The following is an 18,953-nucleotide window of genomic DNA, read 5'->3' on the forward strand; positions in this document are numbered from 1 at the left end:
AAATTAAGAAATTGTTATCAAAAATTAGAACGGTAATTTGCATTCCGACAGAAAATTCCTTTAAAAATCACGACATCGCCATTCAAAAGTATCTTTCTGCTATTCTCCTTATACTTCGTCCACGTTCTCTTCTTTATCCTCCTCTAGTTCTTGCTTTTCCTCTTCTTCTTGTTGTTCGTAGTCTTCGTTTGATTGTAACAGTGACAAATTGACAAGTATAAAAGAAACATTAAGAAAACGAATGGCAATACCAATACTGACCACTCCACATCAGATAATACTTCGAATGGCTAATGAAAATGCTTATAGAAAACAAAATGGTTAAAGTGAATCGAATAATAGAGGTAAATATTTAAATACAATAAATATATGTAAAAACTTATGGTATACATGTTGATTGGTTGATTGTACAAAGAATCGACACTGAGGACATACACACAGCTGCCCAAAGTTTGTTAAATGAACATATCACGAAAGTAAAATAAGATAAGAGAATACTTACATCGAGAAATCCAAGACATGTACTACTACTTTTACCACACTTACTATTACACTGTCTGACGCCTGTTTCGATGTTCTCCGTTAGTCTCTATTGTTTTGTACAAAACAAAAAAATATTACCGAGTATAATTTGATTTAAGATCGACAGTTGATTGAATTAGTAAACTCACTAAAGGCATTGAACAAAATATGTAATTTGATCCATTTGGACTATTTCTTGAAAGAAAGACTATCATTACTCAGATTGAATTAGAACAACTTCCTAATTCAGTGGTAAGTTCAATAATTACTCATCTTGTACCGGATACTATGGACAATTTAAATTTTGGTATCTCTTAAATAAATCGAGTAGATAAACTCAAATATTTGAGATCCCTTAAATCCTTTTCGTAGAATATATGTATTGTTTAATGTTTGTTTCCGCTCTAACTCCATCATTATCTCGAAGTCGAACAACATTACTAACTAATTAAACCATACGATAGGATCGGGAAATATAAAAAGCTTTTCTTGGGTGATGGAATGGTTAAAAAATGTTTTTAAGAATTTAAATTTTAAAAATCTGTCCCCACTTTCATGAATAAATTCAAGGCATTTTTTTTGTAAATTAGTTTTTCCTTGACCTTGCAAAATGAAGTACCCAATAAGTCCCTTGAGCCGGGTAATTCATCAGTATTCATGTTTGTTTCCTGTTTTTATTTTTTATTGGAACTCAATATCAGTGACATTATTAGAACATTTTTCTTATTGGTTATAAGAGAGTCTCACTCTTGGAAGCACTTAAAGTTTCAGATGAGTGTAATAATTCAATTTATGAAAATTTAGATGAAGCGGATCTTTCAGACTGATGTAAAATACAGAATATGCAATTAATATGCATATTGATGAGTATGATTTACACAAGCTAAATGCTTTTAACCTTCCAATAGGCGCGCGGATATTTCTAACGTATTTGGTCGCCTTGTATCTAGCAGATACATATATCAAATAAATTTTTTTTTGTTATTATTATTTTTAATATATTAATACGGCAAATTTTATATGAATACTTCTTTTCTCAACTTTTAATTTAACATTTTTGCAAGTAAAAAAATAATTATTTTATATGTAAAATGTGTAAAATTTTAATAAGGTTATCGCCAGAACTAGGTTTAAAGTTACATTATTTATTCAAAATATTTTACAAACTTCAATTTCTTTATTATAACATTTATTACAAATCATATTTGTATGAAGTTTTATACATAAATGATTTCCACATTTTTTACAACAATATGCAGACACTGACGTTTTCTTATTTTCTACATAGCATGGTTCGCATCGCTTTCTTTTACTTGGTCTAGGTGTTGCCTCTTGAACTTCTTGTTGTGCTTCCAAGGTTTTGTAATTTTTGAGCAAATCTTTGGTTTGTCGTGGAAGAATTTTTATTTGGGCCCTCACTTTTAGTTGTTCGTCTAGCAAGGCTAGTCCTAATTTTTTCAAATATTCTCTTCTTGTGACAAACGTATTTTTGTTTCCAAGAAATATCACCCGCGAGTTGATTCCAGCTACGTTCAGTAAATAGTAAAAAATTACCGTAGACCACCTCTTAGTTGATCTAGCAACATTATAAGTGGCGCAAAGCTTGTCGACCACATCAACGCCGGATTTTGTGTTGTTATAAAATGATATTATTTCTGGCTTTTTTGAAGCATCTTCTTCCACTTCGTTCGACGCCACATGCATACTGGAAATAAGGACTACGGTTTTTCTTTTTTCGGGACATATGAATCTACCGTTTCATTTTTTGTATATCCAAATAAACACTTGAAAACAATAAAATTTATGTTTGAATAATTACAAAACGTTGAAATGAACGAGAACTTATTCCAACTAAATCTGAATATAAACTGGCGCTTTTGGTCGCGCTGTATCTAGCAGGTACAAATCCGGCGGTCGGACGGGTTTAGGGTGTACAGGGGTTGTAAAAGTAAAATCAACCGATTGTACTTCTAGGAAAGGCTTCGAGATACATCTGCCGAGAACTACTGCAAATCTCCATTTTCTAGAGCTATTACATAAATAAATATTTAGTAAAAAGTTAGCCGTGTATCTCGTTGATACACGCGCGACTAATGGAAGGTTAAGAGGTTGACAATATCTAATACTAATGAATCACCTCTTCTCAAATAGTACTTACAAAGCCAGATCGATAAGTCCATCACTTTTTGAATTTAATTTCCCACCTGCCAACTGAATCGGCAACACTGCACATGTCAAAATGCAGTGTTGTTTTATTACTATATCTATACACCAAAAAATTGCTAACAATAATTTATTCAAACTGCTTAAGTTATTTAAACAACTTTTTTTATAAACATTAAATATATTGATTAAATCTGAATTAACTAACTGTCAAAAAAACTCGCGTGAAGAACAGCAAGGGCACGGAGGTAAACGTATCAATAGTTTTGGAGCTGAACAAGATTTGAAATTTTTATAAAAAAATTCATGTATATCTTATATGAATGAATATTCTACATAACTTCAATTTCAAACACATATATAAACATTTTTCTTCAAAACAATTAGAAAATACAATTAAGATTTTTACTTCACCAAAGGGTTTGTGATAACCTTTTCAGAATGTAAATAAATGATTATGTTAATGTAAAACGGTCGGTTAAACTTACATTCTGGTCCACATTCCTTAGAAGCACATTTTAAGAATTCTCCAAAGCAACCATAGCATATTAAATTCAAGCAGTTACAAAGATCAATTTCTGATTTACTTTCATAAGATGTGGACGGCATTGCTGCGTCAAACGGGATTGATGTTCTTCGTGGAAGAATATCGTTATTTTTTTGAAAATTGTACACTAGTGTCTCTGGATGGCGATAGACATGCGGAGCCGTGTCGAAATGGTTTTTTTCATTTATTTCAATCGGTGTCATACAGATTCGATGTCAGTTTGCGGTTTTGCTGTAAGTGAATATAGATATATTTTTGAGATCAAATCACACTTTCTTCTTTTTTGGACGGCTAACGTTTTCATTCAGTGTTCTGACTCCACTGGATATTGACGGTATTGTGGAATTATACTGATACGTCTTAACTAGACATGATTTTTTCCTTGGAGGTTTATCGTTATTTTCCTAAATAAAGATATTTTCAAGACCAAGAAACTAATTTTGGTGAAAAAGTTTATGAAAATATATAAGCTAGGCAAAATCGTTCCCAATTCCAGTCATATGGTTAAATTAGTTACTTACAAAACTCTACAGAATAGAATACTCGAATAATGTATATTTTGACTTATAATATTATTATGAGGAAAGCAGTAGTCAAAAACAAGATGAAAGTAATGTGAAGAAGAGCCATGATTAGGAAAACGATGCTGAAAACAAAAAACAAGAAACAGAAAAGTCAAAAGTGTAAAATGAAGAAAGAAAGAACAAGAAATAAGGAAATAAAGAAGATAAAATTATGCCCCATCGCGTAATTTTACAACAAAAACAATCATAATTCATTAACAAGCCTAAACAATCTTGACAGCAGTTTCACTCATTTCATCGCACAGAATGGCAAAAAGTCGGGATTGCTTAGGCTGCGACTTAATGAAATTTACAATCTTCACTGTATTATCAACCGCCGCTGGCTAAATTCTTTTTCTGTTCAAAGTCAAATACCTTTAAATTTATTGTTATGCGGCAGTTTTGTTATTTTTCAGTTTTTATGGAAAAATAGATTAGATAGTTAAATATTTTTATCGTATTCCTACATCACAATCGTTGTGAAGAAGTGATTCATGAGTAAAAATGCAATGCAATAAAATTTGAAAACATTATTTTTTTGGCCAGCTTATATAATATCAACCAAATACTTCATCAAAATAAAAAACATACAATATTATCACCTTTGCATAAAAAAGTACCAACTCAATACTCAACGAAAAGTATGTATATCAATCAGTTGTTCTACAGTTTACAGACTAGGTACCTAATCATTATAATTACCTAATTATAAAATAATCTTTCTTGCTTTCTGAGTGGCAAATTTATCAATAATTTCCTTAAAACTTATTTTTTCACAGATTTCGAATTTAATTTGAAGAGATTGTCTTTGAAGAACCACTCTATTTTTCAGAATACTCATATTTTTTCTTGGCCTTCATCAGTGTATCAAAATCAGAACTGCTGAGATTTCCTGCAAAGTTTCTAATTTTGTTGGAACCTTAATACCAATGACATTATAAGAACATTTTTCTTGTTGGTTACAAGAGTTCAGAAGCAGAAGAAGAAGTTTCGGGTGAGTGGAATAATTAAATTTCTAAAAATTTGGATGAAGCGAATCTTTCAGACTGATGTAAACTACAAAATCTGCAATAAGTATGCATTAACAATATTTTTCCAACAGACAATAATTACCTTTCAGATGTTGAACCTAAACACTGCCAAGAAGTACCCGGTTTAATATCCCCAAATTTAACATAACTTTTTGCCCGAAAACAAAATTATTTTCTTGGTCTTGAAATTATTTTTGTTTAGATTAATTGTGGAAAATATTGCCCATTAACCAAATTTAGTGAGAACTGAAGCCAGATCATAATGATTTTAATTATATTTAGATTTATAAATAAATATTTGACAACATTGAGGTTTACTGTCAAACCATAAGTTTACAAAAATCGTGTAGAAATGAGACAGCAACTGAAATAAATGAAGAAAGACCATTTCGATTCGAAGCTACCAGTCTAACAACATTCATAGAGAAAAGACTATTGTGCAGATTGGGAAATACAACGATAACCTTCAACTAGGAACATCAATCCAATTTAATACCGCAAGAGGAAAATAACGATAAACCTCCAAGGAAAAAATTATGTCTAGTTAGGATGCCCCGGTATAATTCCGCAATCCCGCTATTATCCAGTGGAGTCAGAGAACTGCATTAAAACGTTAGCACTCCATATCTATACCCACTTACAACAAAACCACAAACTGAAAATTTCACAAGATGCTTTCAAGAAAAAGATTAATCCGATTTAAATCCGTCAGACCTACAGCATCCAGTCAAAATTATCCACAAACTGATATAAATAGAGAAAGATCATGGCGACTTGATTCCGCAAGTCTACCGACATCGAATCAGTATAAGACACAGATTGAAATAAATGAAAAAAACCATTTCGATATGGTTCCGCAACTCAACAATTTTTCTTATTGGTTATACGAGAGTCTCACTCTTGGAAGCACTTACAGTTTCAGATGAGTGTAATAATTCAATTTAGGAAAATTTAGATGAAGCGTCTCTTTCATGCATTGTTGTAAATTACAGAATATTCAATAAATATACATGAATATGATTTACACAAGCTAAATGCTTTTAAGACGTTGGCAATATCTAATACTAATGAATGAATCACCTCTTCCCAAATAGTAATTACAAAGCCAGATCGATGAGTCCATCACTTTTTGATTTTCCCACCTGCCAACTGAAACGGCAACACTGTACATGTCAAAATACAGTGTTGTTTTATTACTATATCTACACACCAAAAAATTGCTAACAATAATTTATTCAAACTGCTTAAGTTATTTAAACAACTTTTTTTATAAACATTAAATATATTGATTAAATCTGAATTAACTAACTGTCAAAAAAGAACTCGCGTGAAGAACAGCAAGGGCACGGAGGTAAACGTATCAATAGTTTTGGAGCTCAACAAGATTTGAAATTTTTATAAAAAAATTCATGTATATCTTATATGAATGAATAATCTACATACCTTCAATTTCAAACACATATATAAACATTTTTATTCAAAACAATTAGAAAATAAAATTAAGATTTTTACTTCACCAAAGGGTTTGTGATAACCTTTTCAGAATGTAAATAAATGATTATGTTAATGTAAAACGGTCGGTTAAACTTACATTCTGGTCCACATTCCTTAGAAGCACATTTTAAGAATTCTCCAAAGCAACCATAGCATATTAAATTCAAGCAGTCACAAAGATCAATTTCTGATTTACTTTCATAAGATGTGGACGGCATTGCTGCGTCAAACGGGATTGATGTTCTTCGTGGAAGAATATCGTTATTTTTTTGAAAATTGTACACTAGTGTCTCTGGATGGCGATAGACATGCGGAGCCGTGTCGAAATGGTTTTTTTCATTTATTTCAATCGGTGTCATACAGATTCGATGTCAGTTTGCGGTTTTGCTGTAAGTGAATATAGATATATTTTTGAGATCAAATCACACTTTCTTCTTTTTTGGACGGCTAACGTTTTCATTCAGTGCTCTGACTCCACTGGATATTGACGGTATTGCGGAATTATACCGTCATTTGATGTCAGAGTTTTGATTTTATAATATACCTATACATACTTGTGTATTTAAAAATACTCACGTACACACCACAATGTTTTATGTATGATGAATATGATTTAAACAAGCTAAATGCTTTTAAGGTAATTGTTTAGGTGTCAGTGTTTGTTCTTTTCTTCTTTTATTATAATAATAATGATACACTATTGTATTTCGTAAACGCACAACAACATTTTCGATTTTTTGGTATCTGGATAACCTGCTTTCCTTTTCTAAAATCATAACTGGCTCCAGAATTGAAGTTAGTGGCCGACCAATGATGAAGTAAGCTGGTGTTAAAGGAGAAGGATCTAAAGGGTTAGTAGATAGCGGACGGTTTTAATCTATAACATTGTATACATTTATGAACAATAGATCTAGCTAGGTTGCGAGCGGCAACTGGCCAATACGTTTCTCGTATATTATATAATAATTGTAATGGTCCTGCATGTAATAAGTTTTTATGCTCTTGTTCAAAAAGAAGTTTCGTGAAATGGTGTTTCGACGACAAAATCATTGGATGTTTTTTATTGAAATGAAAATTTGAATTCTGCAAACGACCTCCAACTCTAAGTATACCGCTCGTGTCCATAAACGGGTTTAAAGATAAAAGTTTACTTTTTTTGTCAATTTCATTCCCAGCTTTTAAATCATTATACTCCTTATTGAACGAAGATATTTGGGATAGTTTTACAAGCAACTTCAAAGAGTTATCTAATTCTGTTAAAATGAAAGCCATGCACCTCCTCAATCGATTCAAATTACAAAAACCTTTCGAATGGAAATTTAAATTCTTGTTGTCTTTTGGCCAAAGGTCAGGGCTCTCTTGGAGCCAATATGGACCCTGCCACCATATATTTGAATTATTCAAACTACTAGGATAAGAGCCTCTTGATAAAATGCAGGATTTTCTAAACTTGGAACATAACGTCATGAACTGATATCCGTTAACTCCTGTATTTCAGCAATTCGATTACGAACGAATGGTTTTAACAAATGAACTGGAGTTTTAATCCAACCCAACACTATTGTGGAGTCAGACCATAATGTTACAGAATTGAAATCAAGCCTCAAAGAAGTAGTAACCTTATTAACAAGTTTAGCCAGAAGATGGGCTGCACATAATTCTAACCGAGGGATTGTTAGTGATTTAATTGGCGCAACCTTAGCTTTAGAGATAAACAAATGACAAAATGTTTCACCATAGCAATTTTTTGATCTGACATACACAGCTGCACCATATGCTACCTCAGAAGCGTCTGAAAATGCATGTAATTCTATTTGTGTGAAATTATCACAAGTAACATGTCGCTGAATTTTTAAATAATTTAATGACGGAAGTTCTTGTATAAAATTGTTCCATTTAACTTGTAATTCATGGGAAACTGGACTGTCCCAAGATAGATTTTCCTTCCAAAGTTGTTGTAACATTACTTTAGCAATTATAATGCAAGTGCCAAGTAAACCCATTGGATCGAATATTCTGGATATGCCTGAAAGCATAACTCTTTTTGTTAAACATTCACCCTTCATTCCAACATCAATATGAAATATTAATTTATCCGTTTTACTCATCCACGATATACCTAGGGTTTTTGCAACATCATTTTCGCCAATGACTAGACCATCCGAAGAATCAGCAAGTTTACCTTCTTTTAGATCATGCATTTTGTCCGGAAAGTTTGATCGCCACTTTCGAAGTGGAAAGCAGCCTGATCCAAGAACTTCACATAATTTAAGACAACTTTCTCTTGCAATGTGAATGTCATCGAAACCTGTCAAAAGGTCATCGACATAGAAGTCATGAAGAATAATATTTGAAATAATTGGGAATTCTCTTTCACAAAGTTCACCTAATTCTACTAAATACCTAATAGCTAAAAATGGTGCACTTGTAGTACCATAAGTTACCGTGGAAAGTTCACAGACACTTAGTGCTTTATTTTCGTTATCTCGCTATAGAATTCTTTGCATTTTATGCTGATCTTTTGACACCAAGACCTGATGGTACATTTTTTCAATGTCCGCGGTAACAACATATTTAACAACATATTTATATTGTCTAAAGCGTAATAATATTGACACTGAATCATCTTGAATTACCGGTCCTTTTAGCTGAAGTTTATTAAAAGAAACTCCACTTGTAGATCGCGCCGAGGCGTCAAAAACTGTCCTTAATTTCGTTGTTGCGCTGTGCATACGTAGAATTCCATGGTGCGGTAAATAATAGGCATCCTCATGATTTACTTCAGATCTCCTATGTTTTGCATATGATTGAGCTTTTCATATTCGAGGATAAAATTCTTATACATTCTTGAGAATTGGTATTTTTTTGAGAATTTTTGCTCAAGCGATTTGAATCTTCTTTTGGCTAGACCTAAAGATTCATCTAATATTTTGGGACTTGCTTTCAATGGAATCGATACAACAAAACGACCTTCTTGAGTTCTTGTTGTTGTGTCTTTAAAATGAGTTTCACAGTCCATTCCCTCTTTGGACCAAGGTCTGGCAGTTTTAACACTTTCTATTTCAAAGAATTTTGATAACTGGTCTTGGATATATAAATCACCTTCATTTTTAATCAAATTACAAACTATATTATTAGAAATTTTAAATCATTGTATTTTACCTGAAACCAACCACCCAAGCCGAGTTTCCTGTAAAACAGGACCATTTGTATTTAACTTCAATTGGTTTGGACATAAAACATTCCAAAAAATATCAGCACCTATCAGCATCTCGATTGGTCCGGGCTTTTGGAAGTTTTTATGTTGAGATTTAAATTTTAAACAACATTTATATTTCACATTAGAGACGGCACTGTTCAAACCAGAAACAGCGAAATTTATTGTTTGCTTTGGAATATTTAGTTTTGAGTGAAGAGACTCGGTTATAAAGGAAGACATTGATCCTGAATCTAGAATAGCTCAAACAGGTACGTAAGCACCATAACTGTTTAAAACATCTACTACTACAGTGGATAACAGAATTTGAAAATGTTCCGAACTTGTAGTTAGGGAAACATTTTCTTGATTTATATTTTGATTTGCTTGATTTTTGTTTTCTATGTGTAAAAGAGTATTGTGTTTACCCTTACATGTTTTACATGAAGCATACAATCTGCATTGGTTGGTTTTGTGGCCACTTCGAAGACAGTTTAAGCATAACTTTAGTCTTTTGGCTTGTTCCATGCGATTTAGCACAGACATTGCCTTGAATTTGTCGCACATAAACACTCTGTGATCGCCACTGCATATGGCACACTTGAAACCTTGAAAAGAGGTTTTGTTTTCATGTGAATTATTTTCTGAATCGGCAGAAAGTAAGCCCCTGGTTTTCCCTGACTTGGATCCCTGTTCAAGTTTGTTCAACTCTAATCGCTCTAGCAAGTCTGATCTACTTCTTAAAAATTCATACATATCCTCAAGAGAAGGCAAATCTTTTTTGGGCTTGTATTCCTCCCATTTACTAACAGATCCATCGTCCAAACTTTTGGCCATTAAATGTAAAATTACAATATCTCACTGATCTGTGGGAAGTTTAAGAAGAAGTAGTTTACAATGAATTGATGGAGAATGTTGCCAGTGAGTTGATATTCATTATTTTCATTACTAAAGTGGAGTTTATTACTTCATTCTATTATAATCCTTTTTTTTTTTCGTGTTTATACTTATCGGATTGATTCCTTAACATATATAGCCGTCATAAAAACTCCCGATCTCTTTTCTTACATTGCTGACTTGCTGTACTATTATGACAAAAACTTTTTATTGATTACTGATATCCAACCCAATTTTCCTCAGAAAATTTTTGAATTGCTAAACAAGATATTTTCTAAAACGACTCATTTCTTCAATAATTCACTTTATTTTCTTCAATTTTCCTGATTTTCATGTCTCTTCTTATTTTAACTTATGCAAGAAGTTATAACTTCATAACTTTCTCAGTATGTAATGTATCTTAAATATTCATATTATTACAACAATTCATGTGTTTTAAAAAAAGTAAAGGTGATAGGAAGCTTTTGTTTTTTTATAAACATCGCTAGAGTATAGATTTTCTAACGATATATAATTTGTTTCGATATCTTTTTGTTAACCAGAGTTGTAATTGGACCATTTTGACGAAATTCCAAGTTGCATGATTTGCGAAATTTATCAGTGCAAAGGTGGAAACAATGTAACGGCTTTTTGTGATGGTTATTGAGCAGCTAGATTTTTTTTCATTCTCGCTCAAACATAATAGCTATGAAAGTTTAATTGGCAACCCAAATTTTAAGTACAACAGATGTTCTTTATTTATCGAGAACAGATATTAATACATATTTCCATAATACAGGTGCTACAGCTGCACTTCCTCTAATTTGAATTGATTTATTATTCTTAAATCTCGTGATAGATTGGCAAAATAAATATTTTAAAAACCACTTAGCTCAACAACAAAATATTTAATTGCATCAATTTATTATTTTCAAAACTACCTTAAATCACATATTTCGAAATATTTGTAGTAATGTGAAGAGCCATGATGAGGAAAATGAGGCTGAAAAGAAGTAAGAATGCTTATCGTTTGAAACGTAAATGAGCATAATTTCTTTCTGGACTTGAATGGTACAATCATACATAATTTCGAATTGTATAAGTATGAAGAAGAATTGGAAAATGGAGCCGTAGACACCTTCAAATGGTTGATAGGATTGCATAGTGACAAATTGGGAAGTGTCAAATAAGCATTATGAAAACGAATGGCAATATCAATACTGACAATTCCAAATCAGATAATACTTCGAATGGCTAATGAAGATGATAATAGAAAACAAAAGGGGAAAAGTGATGATTATTGCATAAAATACGTGAGAACAATTTGTGTGCTGCATTTACTACCACTACCACCACACTCACTATTACACTGTATGACGCTTGTTTCGATGTTCACTAGTTTCTATGTGTTTTGTATAAAACAAAAGATATTACCGCGTATAATTTGATTTCATATGGTGAGTTGATTGAATTAGTAACTCACTAAAGGCATTGAAAAAATATGGAATTTGATCCATTTGGTCGAAAGATACTAAAAACTACAGGAAAAGGTGATTCATAAGATATCAACTGTTTTTGGTATTCGTGATAACTGCAAATCATCAATGGATTATTTCTTGAAGAAAATACTAGCTATCATTACTCAGACTGAATTAGAACAATTTTCAAATTCAGTAGTAAATTCAATAATTACTCATTTTGTACTGGATATTGTGAACAATTTAAAATTTGTTTATCTCTTAGATAAACCCCAACAAATTGGTATTGTGTGTCACATAACCCTAAAGTGATGAAAATGTTATTTCCGAGTAGATAACCTCAAATATTTGAGAATCCCAAAGTGGAGGGTCATTGTCGTCCCCCATTTGAACTATACGACGATGTATTGATAAGTTGGTGGCCTTGACCAGTTCCATGCATAAACAAAATATTGCGTTACAATAGCAACGAAAAATAACTTATTAAAAATGTCAGTGTTAAGTTTTACCTCAAAAATGAAAACCAGAGTTACGCAATAAATTGAAAGAAAAAATATATCCACCGAAATTGTGAAAATCGACAAATTGGAGTATCAAGCCATCATCAAGTACCTGTATTTAGAAGCGTTAAGAGGTGAGCAGATTTACGAGGTAAATTTTCCATTGAAGATGATGACCGATCATGAAGGCCAGCTCCTGTGTCAGTCGTCGAAAATATCGATACAGTTTATGACATGATTTTATCAGACTGTCGAATTGGGCTAAAACCCATTATTACTATGGATGAGACGGGTACATTTCTACAATCCAGAAACAAAGCAACAATGGATGGAGTGGCGACTCTCTGGTTTTCCCAGACCTAAGAATTTCGTGTCCAAAAATGTGCTGGAACAGTTCTTGCTCCAGTTTTTTGGGATTGCCATGGAGTAATCATGATTGATTTTTTTAATAAGGGTAGAACAATAACTGGAGATTACTATTCGACGTTACTGACCATTCAACTGAAAAAATTTTCTCCCAACGAGGAGGTAATAAAAGCTGTGGAGGTCTGGTTGCGCAATAAAACATTTTGACATTGAAATTTTGTTTGGTTCTATAGTAGGCTAAGAATTTTTCAATATATCCTCGTATCACCACAGAATTGCATAACGCAATAAATAACTAAAAGAATTTCTTGGTTGTCTAGGGTTCTTTTTTGCTTGAAACGCCGGTTAGAGAGAAAACACTTTTATTACAGAATTTGTGCTTCGCCGTAGGATGGAGTAGAGCGATAATCTCGTGATCTCCGATTTTAACAACGTCATATTTATCATTTTCTTTAACCTTAACAATTTCGTGAGGATCAAAAAATTTTCTCTTCAATTTTGGATCAGTTGTATATACTTCAAAGGGTGTGGTACTTATGCTTCGCTGATAGGTGGTATTCGAGGCAGTGTTTACTTTGTCAACGTATTTATACCACTTTCCTGGCTCTTCCACTCTGAGTTTTGTTGAGACTGGTATAAGGGTCCTATTTACCCTTTCCACTTCTCCATTACCTCGTGGGACTCCACAAATTGTTAACACATGTTTAATATTTTCTTCTCGGCAATTTTTCAGAACGGAACGCGGATCCTCTGTCAGATATTATCCTTGACGGGCTTCCCAATATTTTATACTAAGACACCAAATCACTTCTTTCGTCGTGCTTGATTATGTTGATTTTAGGATGAAGCATTCCTTCTTTCTTTCCTACAGGACGAGGTGATATATTTTACGCTATTTTTCAAGACATGATGTCACTTCTTTCGTCGTGGTTTATTTTGTTGGGTAAAGCCACACAAATTTGGGAAAGTCATCAACTACCACAGAAATATGCTGATAATTTTTTTTGTTGATTTCATTGGTCCTAATTGGTCGACGTGATACGTCTCTAGCGGACCTTCTAGCTTTTGTATAGGATGAAGCATTCATTCTTTCTTTCCTTCTTTTTTATTCTATAATATAAGGTATACCTACCGTTATTTTTAATCGATTCTATTTTGTCTTTTAGTCTTGGTATGTAAAATTCCTTGTTTATTACTTCTGTTTTTTTCTTTCAAAAATTTCCTCTCTCGTGGGCTTTTATTATTATTTTTTAAGCCTGCATGTTCTTTGGAATGACAAGTAATTTTAAACCATTATCGTATTTATACAATATATCATGCTCCAAATAAAAATCTTCATACTCTTCTGTAGTCAAAATCCTTTTTATCGCAATCTGTGTACCTCGTCTATACTCAATTTCATACTGTTCTAGCATCAGGGCCCATCGTGTAACTCTTGTTGTAAGGTCCCTTTTTTCCCTGGTTTTTATGAATGCATTACATTCTGTAACTATTTTAAATTTCTTTCCTAGCAAGTAGATTCTGAATTTCTTCACACTTTTAATAATGGCGAGTACTTCGAGCTCATAGCTTGTATACTTCATCACTGCAGGGGTCGTCTTTCTACTCATGTAGTATATCGGGTGAAGCTTCGAATTGTCACTAGATCGCTGCTAAAAGAATGCTCAATAACCATGTATAGTTGCATATTCCATATTCTGCAGCTGTCTTTAATAAAAGTTTCAGTCTTTTTATCCCCTCTTCTTCGTTCGCACTAAAGATGAGCAGTCAACTCCCTGAAGACATGATCGATGAATCATTGGAAAACTGCTGGACTACTGCACATTCCAAATGGACATTCCTTAAACTCGTACTGACCAATCGGCGTTACAAAAGAAGAATATTTTGGGCTGCTTGCTTCAACAGGTACATGAATAAATCCATTTTCCAAATCAAGGGTGCTGATTATCCTTGCTCCCTGTAAGCTGTCTAGTACATCTTCAACGAAGGGAAGTGGAAATCTATCGCGTATTATATTTTTGTTTAAATTGCGATAATCGAAACAAATTCTGGTTCGACCATTCTTTTTTCTCACTAGTACAATAGGACTAGCGAAATCCGAACAACTCGGTTTGATTATTCCATCTTTTAACCATTCCCCATTCCTCTATCTGTCTATCTACTTCTTCTTTTTCGTGTGCCGATAGTCTTCTTGGTCGCTGATGAATCGGTTCTTCGCTATTCAGTACAATTTTCACCACAATATTCGTTGTCTTCTCTTTGAATGGTTGGTAGTTTTCTATTAATTTCTTCCTCCCTATTGAACCACGGAAAAGCACGTAGAGCCTAACGAGTTCTCCTCGGCTAGCAATCATTAGAAAAACAAATGTAAAACTTTTATAACTTTGAGTTTTTCATGCTTAATGTTGTGAACAATTCTACTTACAGAACTTAACGATGTCATTTGAAATTTGAAAAAAAATAGAAGAAAATAACTCTTTGTCTTTCGTTTATTAAAAATTAATACTGTACCTTTCTACTCAGAAAACAAATATACTATATAAAAAAATATCTCGTTTTTACAGCGAAGGAAAAACCAAATTTCCCTAAAAAATGTCAGTAACAATCAATATTCACCTTAGCTACAGAAAATATTTTGTAATTCAGGTAAACTAATTGAATTTCGATAATTATAGTTTGTACAAATGTATTCTGCTCTTTTGTTTTAAATAAGTATTGTTAGAATGTATCTAAAAAAAATTTGCAGTCCTCCGCCACTGATCACTAGTTCGTGGACTTCGAATAATAAAAGGAAAAATACTTCTCACATCAGGCTTCCTCCAATCGCAATCAACCAGAATATAAGGATACAGAAAAAAATAAAGAAGTAGCAGAATAAATAATAAATGAAATTAGTGATTCTAGAACTACTGAGAATATTGACAATACTCCATCTATTAGTATAACAACAAATAATATGAGTAGTTCAATTGATTCTTCGCCAAATTGGACATTGATCGCTGATTCTTCACAATTGCAACCAGATTTTGTGAAATTAGGATAAAACAATTGAATTATCTATGGAAACTCTAGTTCGAAATACACTTTGATTAGATAAATAATGTTCGCCAAAAGCTCTGGGATTAGAATGTGCTATGACTTTGTTCAATAACCGTCGATCAGATCCGGGTATTTAAATTTCCATAGATAGTGAATATTAATATCATTATATTTGTAATTTGGATTGTAAACTAAAGTGAATTTGACTCATATTTTGGATTGATTGATGTCTTATACCTTGTTATTTTCAAACTAAAACTATTTAGATGATGTATCTGTTTGCCATTGAATAGGAGAATTTTTCAGAAAATGGGAAAGTTTTGAAATTAAGAAAATTTACCTCACACACAGACGCTAAGTATCCATAGGTTTCTACAAGATTTTTGCCAACAAAAACCGTTTTGCAGATTGCACCTCAATTAAGCTTATTCCAATTATTAAATGGTGGTTTCATGTTGTGTCCAAAACGTATTATATAGAAGATGAAATTATAGATGCAACTGGGAGTTGTTTCGGCCAAGGAAATTTCACAGTATATCTAGCTTCAGAATTCGCGCTGAAGTAAATCGAGTGGAATAATTAAGAAAGTCCAAACCAGAATTTCCAAGATTTAACCTCTTGCAGTATACAGCAACTGTCCATATCTCTGATTGAATTGAGCCAGGTAAATAAAGTTCAAAGACACTGTGTGAAACAAGGTGTATAGAAATGCTCGAAGCCGTGTTGACCTTAATGAAACAGCTTTCCTGCACTTTATTCTATCGTAAGAGTTTTCATTCAGTGTCTTAGTTCTATCTGTCTGGTAAAAATTAAAAATCAAGTACTAGTCTCCCGATTTTGCCAGATTGATTATCACATTTTCCCAGTCGAAATTTCGTCAATATACTATCACTCTTCTATTATGATAAATATTAATTTTAGAAAATACAAGTATAATACAACAACCAAATTTTTTGTAATTATTTAGTAATTATTCACCAACTGCTGTTTCTATTCTTTTCAAGATACGCAACAATATTCTACCCTTATTGTGGCGGAAAAAAATGTTGAGAATCTTTGATTTGTGCATCGAAATTACGCGAAAAAAATTGCTATTTTCAAGTTGTTTTATTGAAAAATAAATAAAATTGATTAGCTTGGACATAGGAAAAATTATCGGCTTGAAAGATGAATGAATTTAATCATATTTATGGAATTTTTGTGCCAAATGGAATTGGGCATCAAATTGACGGAAAGGGGCATAAACATTTATGACGCTTTAAGACGATATAATTGAATTTTTTTTGGAAATCTGAGGAAAAGGCATGAAAATGAATAAATTTGGCATAAATATTGATTTGCAACTCCGCCTAGGGTGGTTGATGGGTGGATTGAGTAGGCCATTGACTATCAGCCGCTTCCAAGCCCGGATAAAGGAGGAGGGTTAAGGGGTGAGGCCAGTAACTTGCCCCTCGTAAAAAGATAAAACACTCACAGAACTATCACGTTAGCCTCGGAAACTGGACGGAGCATTGACGACGACACGGCACGAAAACGGAAAAAACGAGTATGGAAAGAAAACATAGTAAGACTCGGAAGTTGGAACAATACATCATGGAGCAACAAAGACTATGAGGTGGTCGTAGAAATAGAGAAAAACAAAATAGATTTCTGCGCATTTTCAGAGACCAAGAAGAAAGGCAATGGCAGTCAAAGGTACCAAAACTACATACTGCTTTATAGTGGAGTCGACAAGAACTTGCGAGCACGGGGAGGAGTAGGGTTACTAGTGAATAAAAAATTTGAAAAAGATATTAAGGAAGTACAGTATATAAGTCATAGCATCATACAGATAACAGTAGAGCTGGCCGACGAATGTACACACCTACTAAGTATATATGCACCTGATGTAAGCAAACCGAAAGAAGAAAGGGAAGCTTTTTTTGATGCCTTGCAAGCTATACCCAGTATAGACAAAGTGTTTATTATGGGCGACTTCAACTCAAGAATTGGGAACACAGTTATCCCAGGAATCATGCATAGTTTCAACGAAGGAGCAGTGAATGATAACGGAGATATATTGATAGATGTATGCGCCCTCAACGAATTACGTATCAACAACACATATTTTGATCATAAGGAACAACAAGAGTACACATTCGCTAACAGGAAAAGCCAAAAATCAACTATTGACTTCATAATTACAAACAGGAAAGTCCACCCCTCCCAGATACTTGACGTACGGGTATTAACATCGGCACCCAACACGGTTTAGTATTGTGTAAATACCGCGTATCCCACATAATAAAGAAAAGAAAAACATCCAACTACGTATCGAAATTCAATATAGAGTCGCTTAAGGATGAAAGCATTAAATACCTCTATCAAAACAGACTCCGCGAAAAAATTGTCCAAAACCCTATAAAAGAAACCGACAACGTAGAAGCCGCCTGGGAGAAACTAAAGAATAACATAAAGAACAGCGCAAAGGAATCCCTAGGAGAAAGAACAATAGACACGAATAGAACACAGAATAAACCCTGGTTCACTCTAGAAATTAAGGAACTGGCAAATGAAAAAAAGAAAGCGTACATAAAATACATTACCAATAGAACACAGGAAGAATACGAAGCCTATAAAAGAGTGAGGAATAGAACAACCAACACAATAAAAGAACTGAAAAAAACATACTGGGAAAATTTCTCAGTGGAAATGGAACATGATTTGTCCGGAGGCCAGAAAAAAATATGGAACATGATACGAAAAAGGAAGAAACCAATCAACGAGGAGGTAGTGATAAATGTTATAAATCAGGAAACATGGGCAGCACATTTTGAGATCCTATATGAAAACAACGGAAGCAAGGACGAAGAAGTCGCAAACCCGCCCTCCCCAAACGAACAGGAAGAAACCATCACATTAGAAGAAGTACAAACAACCATAAAGAAACTAAAGAATAGAAAATCACCAGGTACAGACAATATCCCAAATGAACTACTGAAGAACGGGGGCCCAGAAATCGAAAAAGAATTAATAAAACTGTACAATAAAATAGAAAGAACTGGAGTAATACCCGAAGAATGGAGAACTAGTATAACTATACCTATATACAAGAAAGGTTTAAAATCAGATCCGAAGAATTACAGAGGCATAACGCTACTTAGTAGTGTGTTAAAGTTATTTACCAAGATACTTGCAA

The 18,953-nt window shown here is 33.1% G+C and overlaps 1 protein-coding gene across 1 annotated transcript; it reads left to right on the forward strand.

Moving 5' to 3' along the window:
* Nucleotides 1-14,495: 14,495 nt before the first annotated feature.
* On the forward strand, nt 14,496-18,029 carry LOC130451972 (craniofacial development protein 2-like). Its single transcript, XM_056791326.1, has 2 exons — nt 14,496-14,641; nt 17,252-18,029. Exons 1-2 carry the CDS (start codon nt 14,496-14,498, stop codon nt 18,027-18,029), a joined length of 924 nt encoding a protein of 307 aa, XP_056647304.1.
* The last annotated feature ends 924 nt before the right edge of the window (nt 18,030-18,953 follow it).

This window comes from Diorhabda sublineata, chromosome Y, assembly GCF_026230105.1.
Source record: "Diorhabda sublineata isolate icDioSubl1.1 chromosome Y, icDioSubl1.1, whole genome shotgun sequence".
NCBI lineage: Eukaryota > Metazoa > Arthropoda > Insecta > Coleoptera > Chrysomelidae > Diorhabda > Diorhabda sublineata.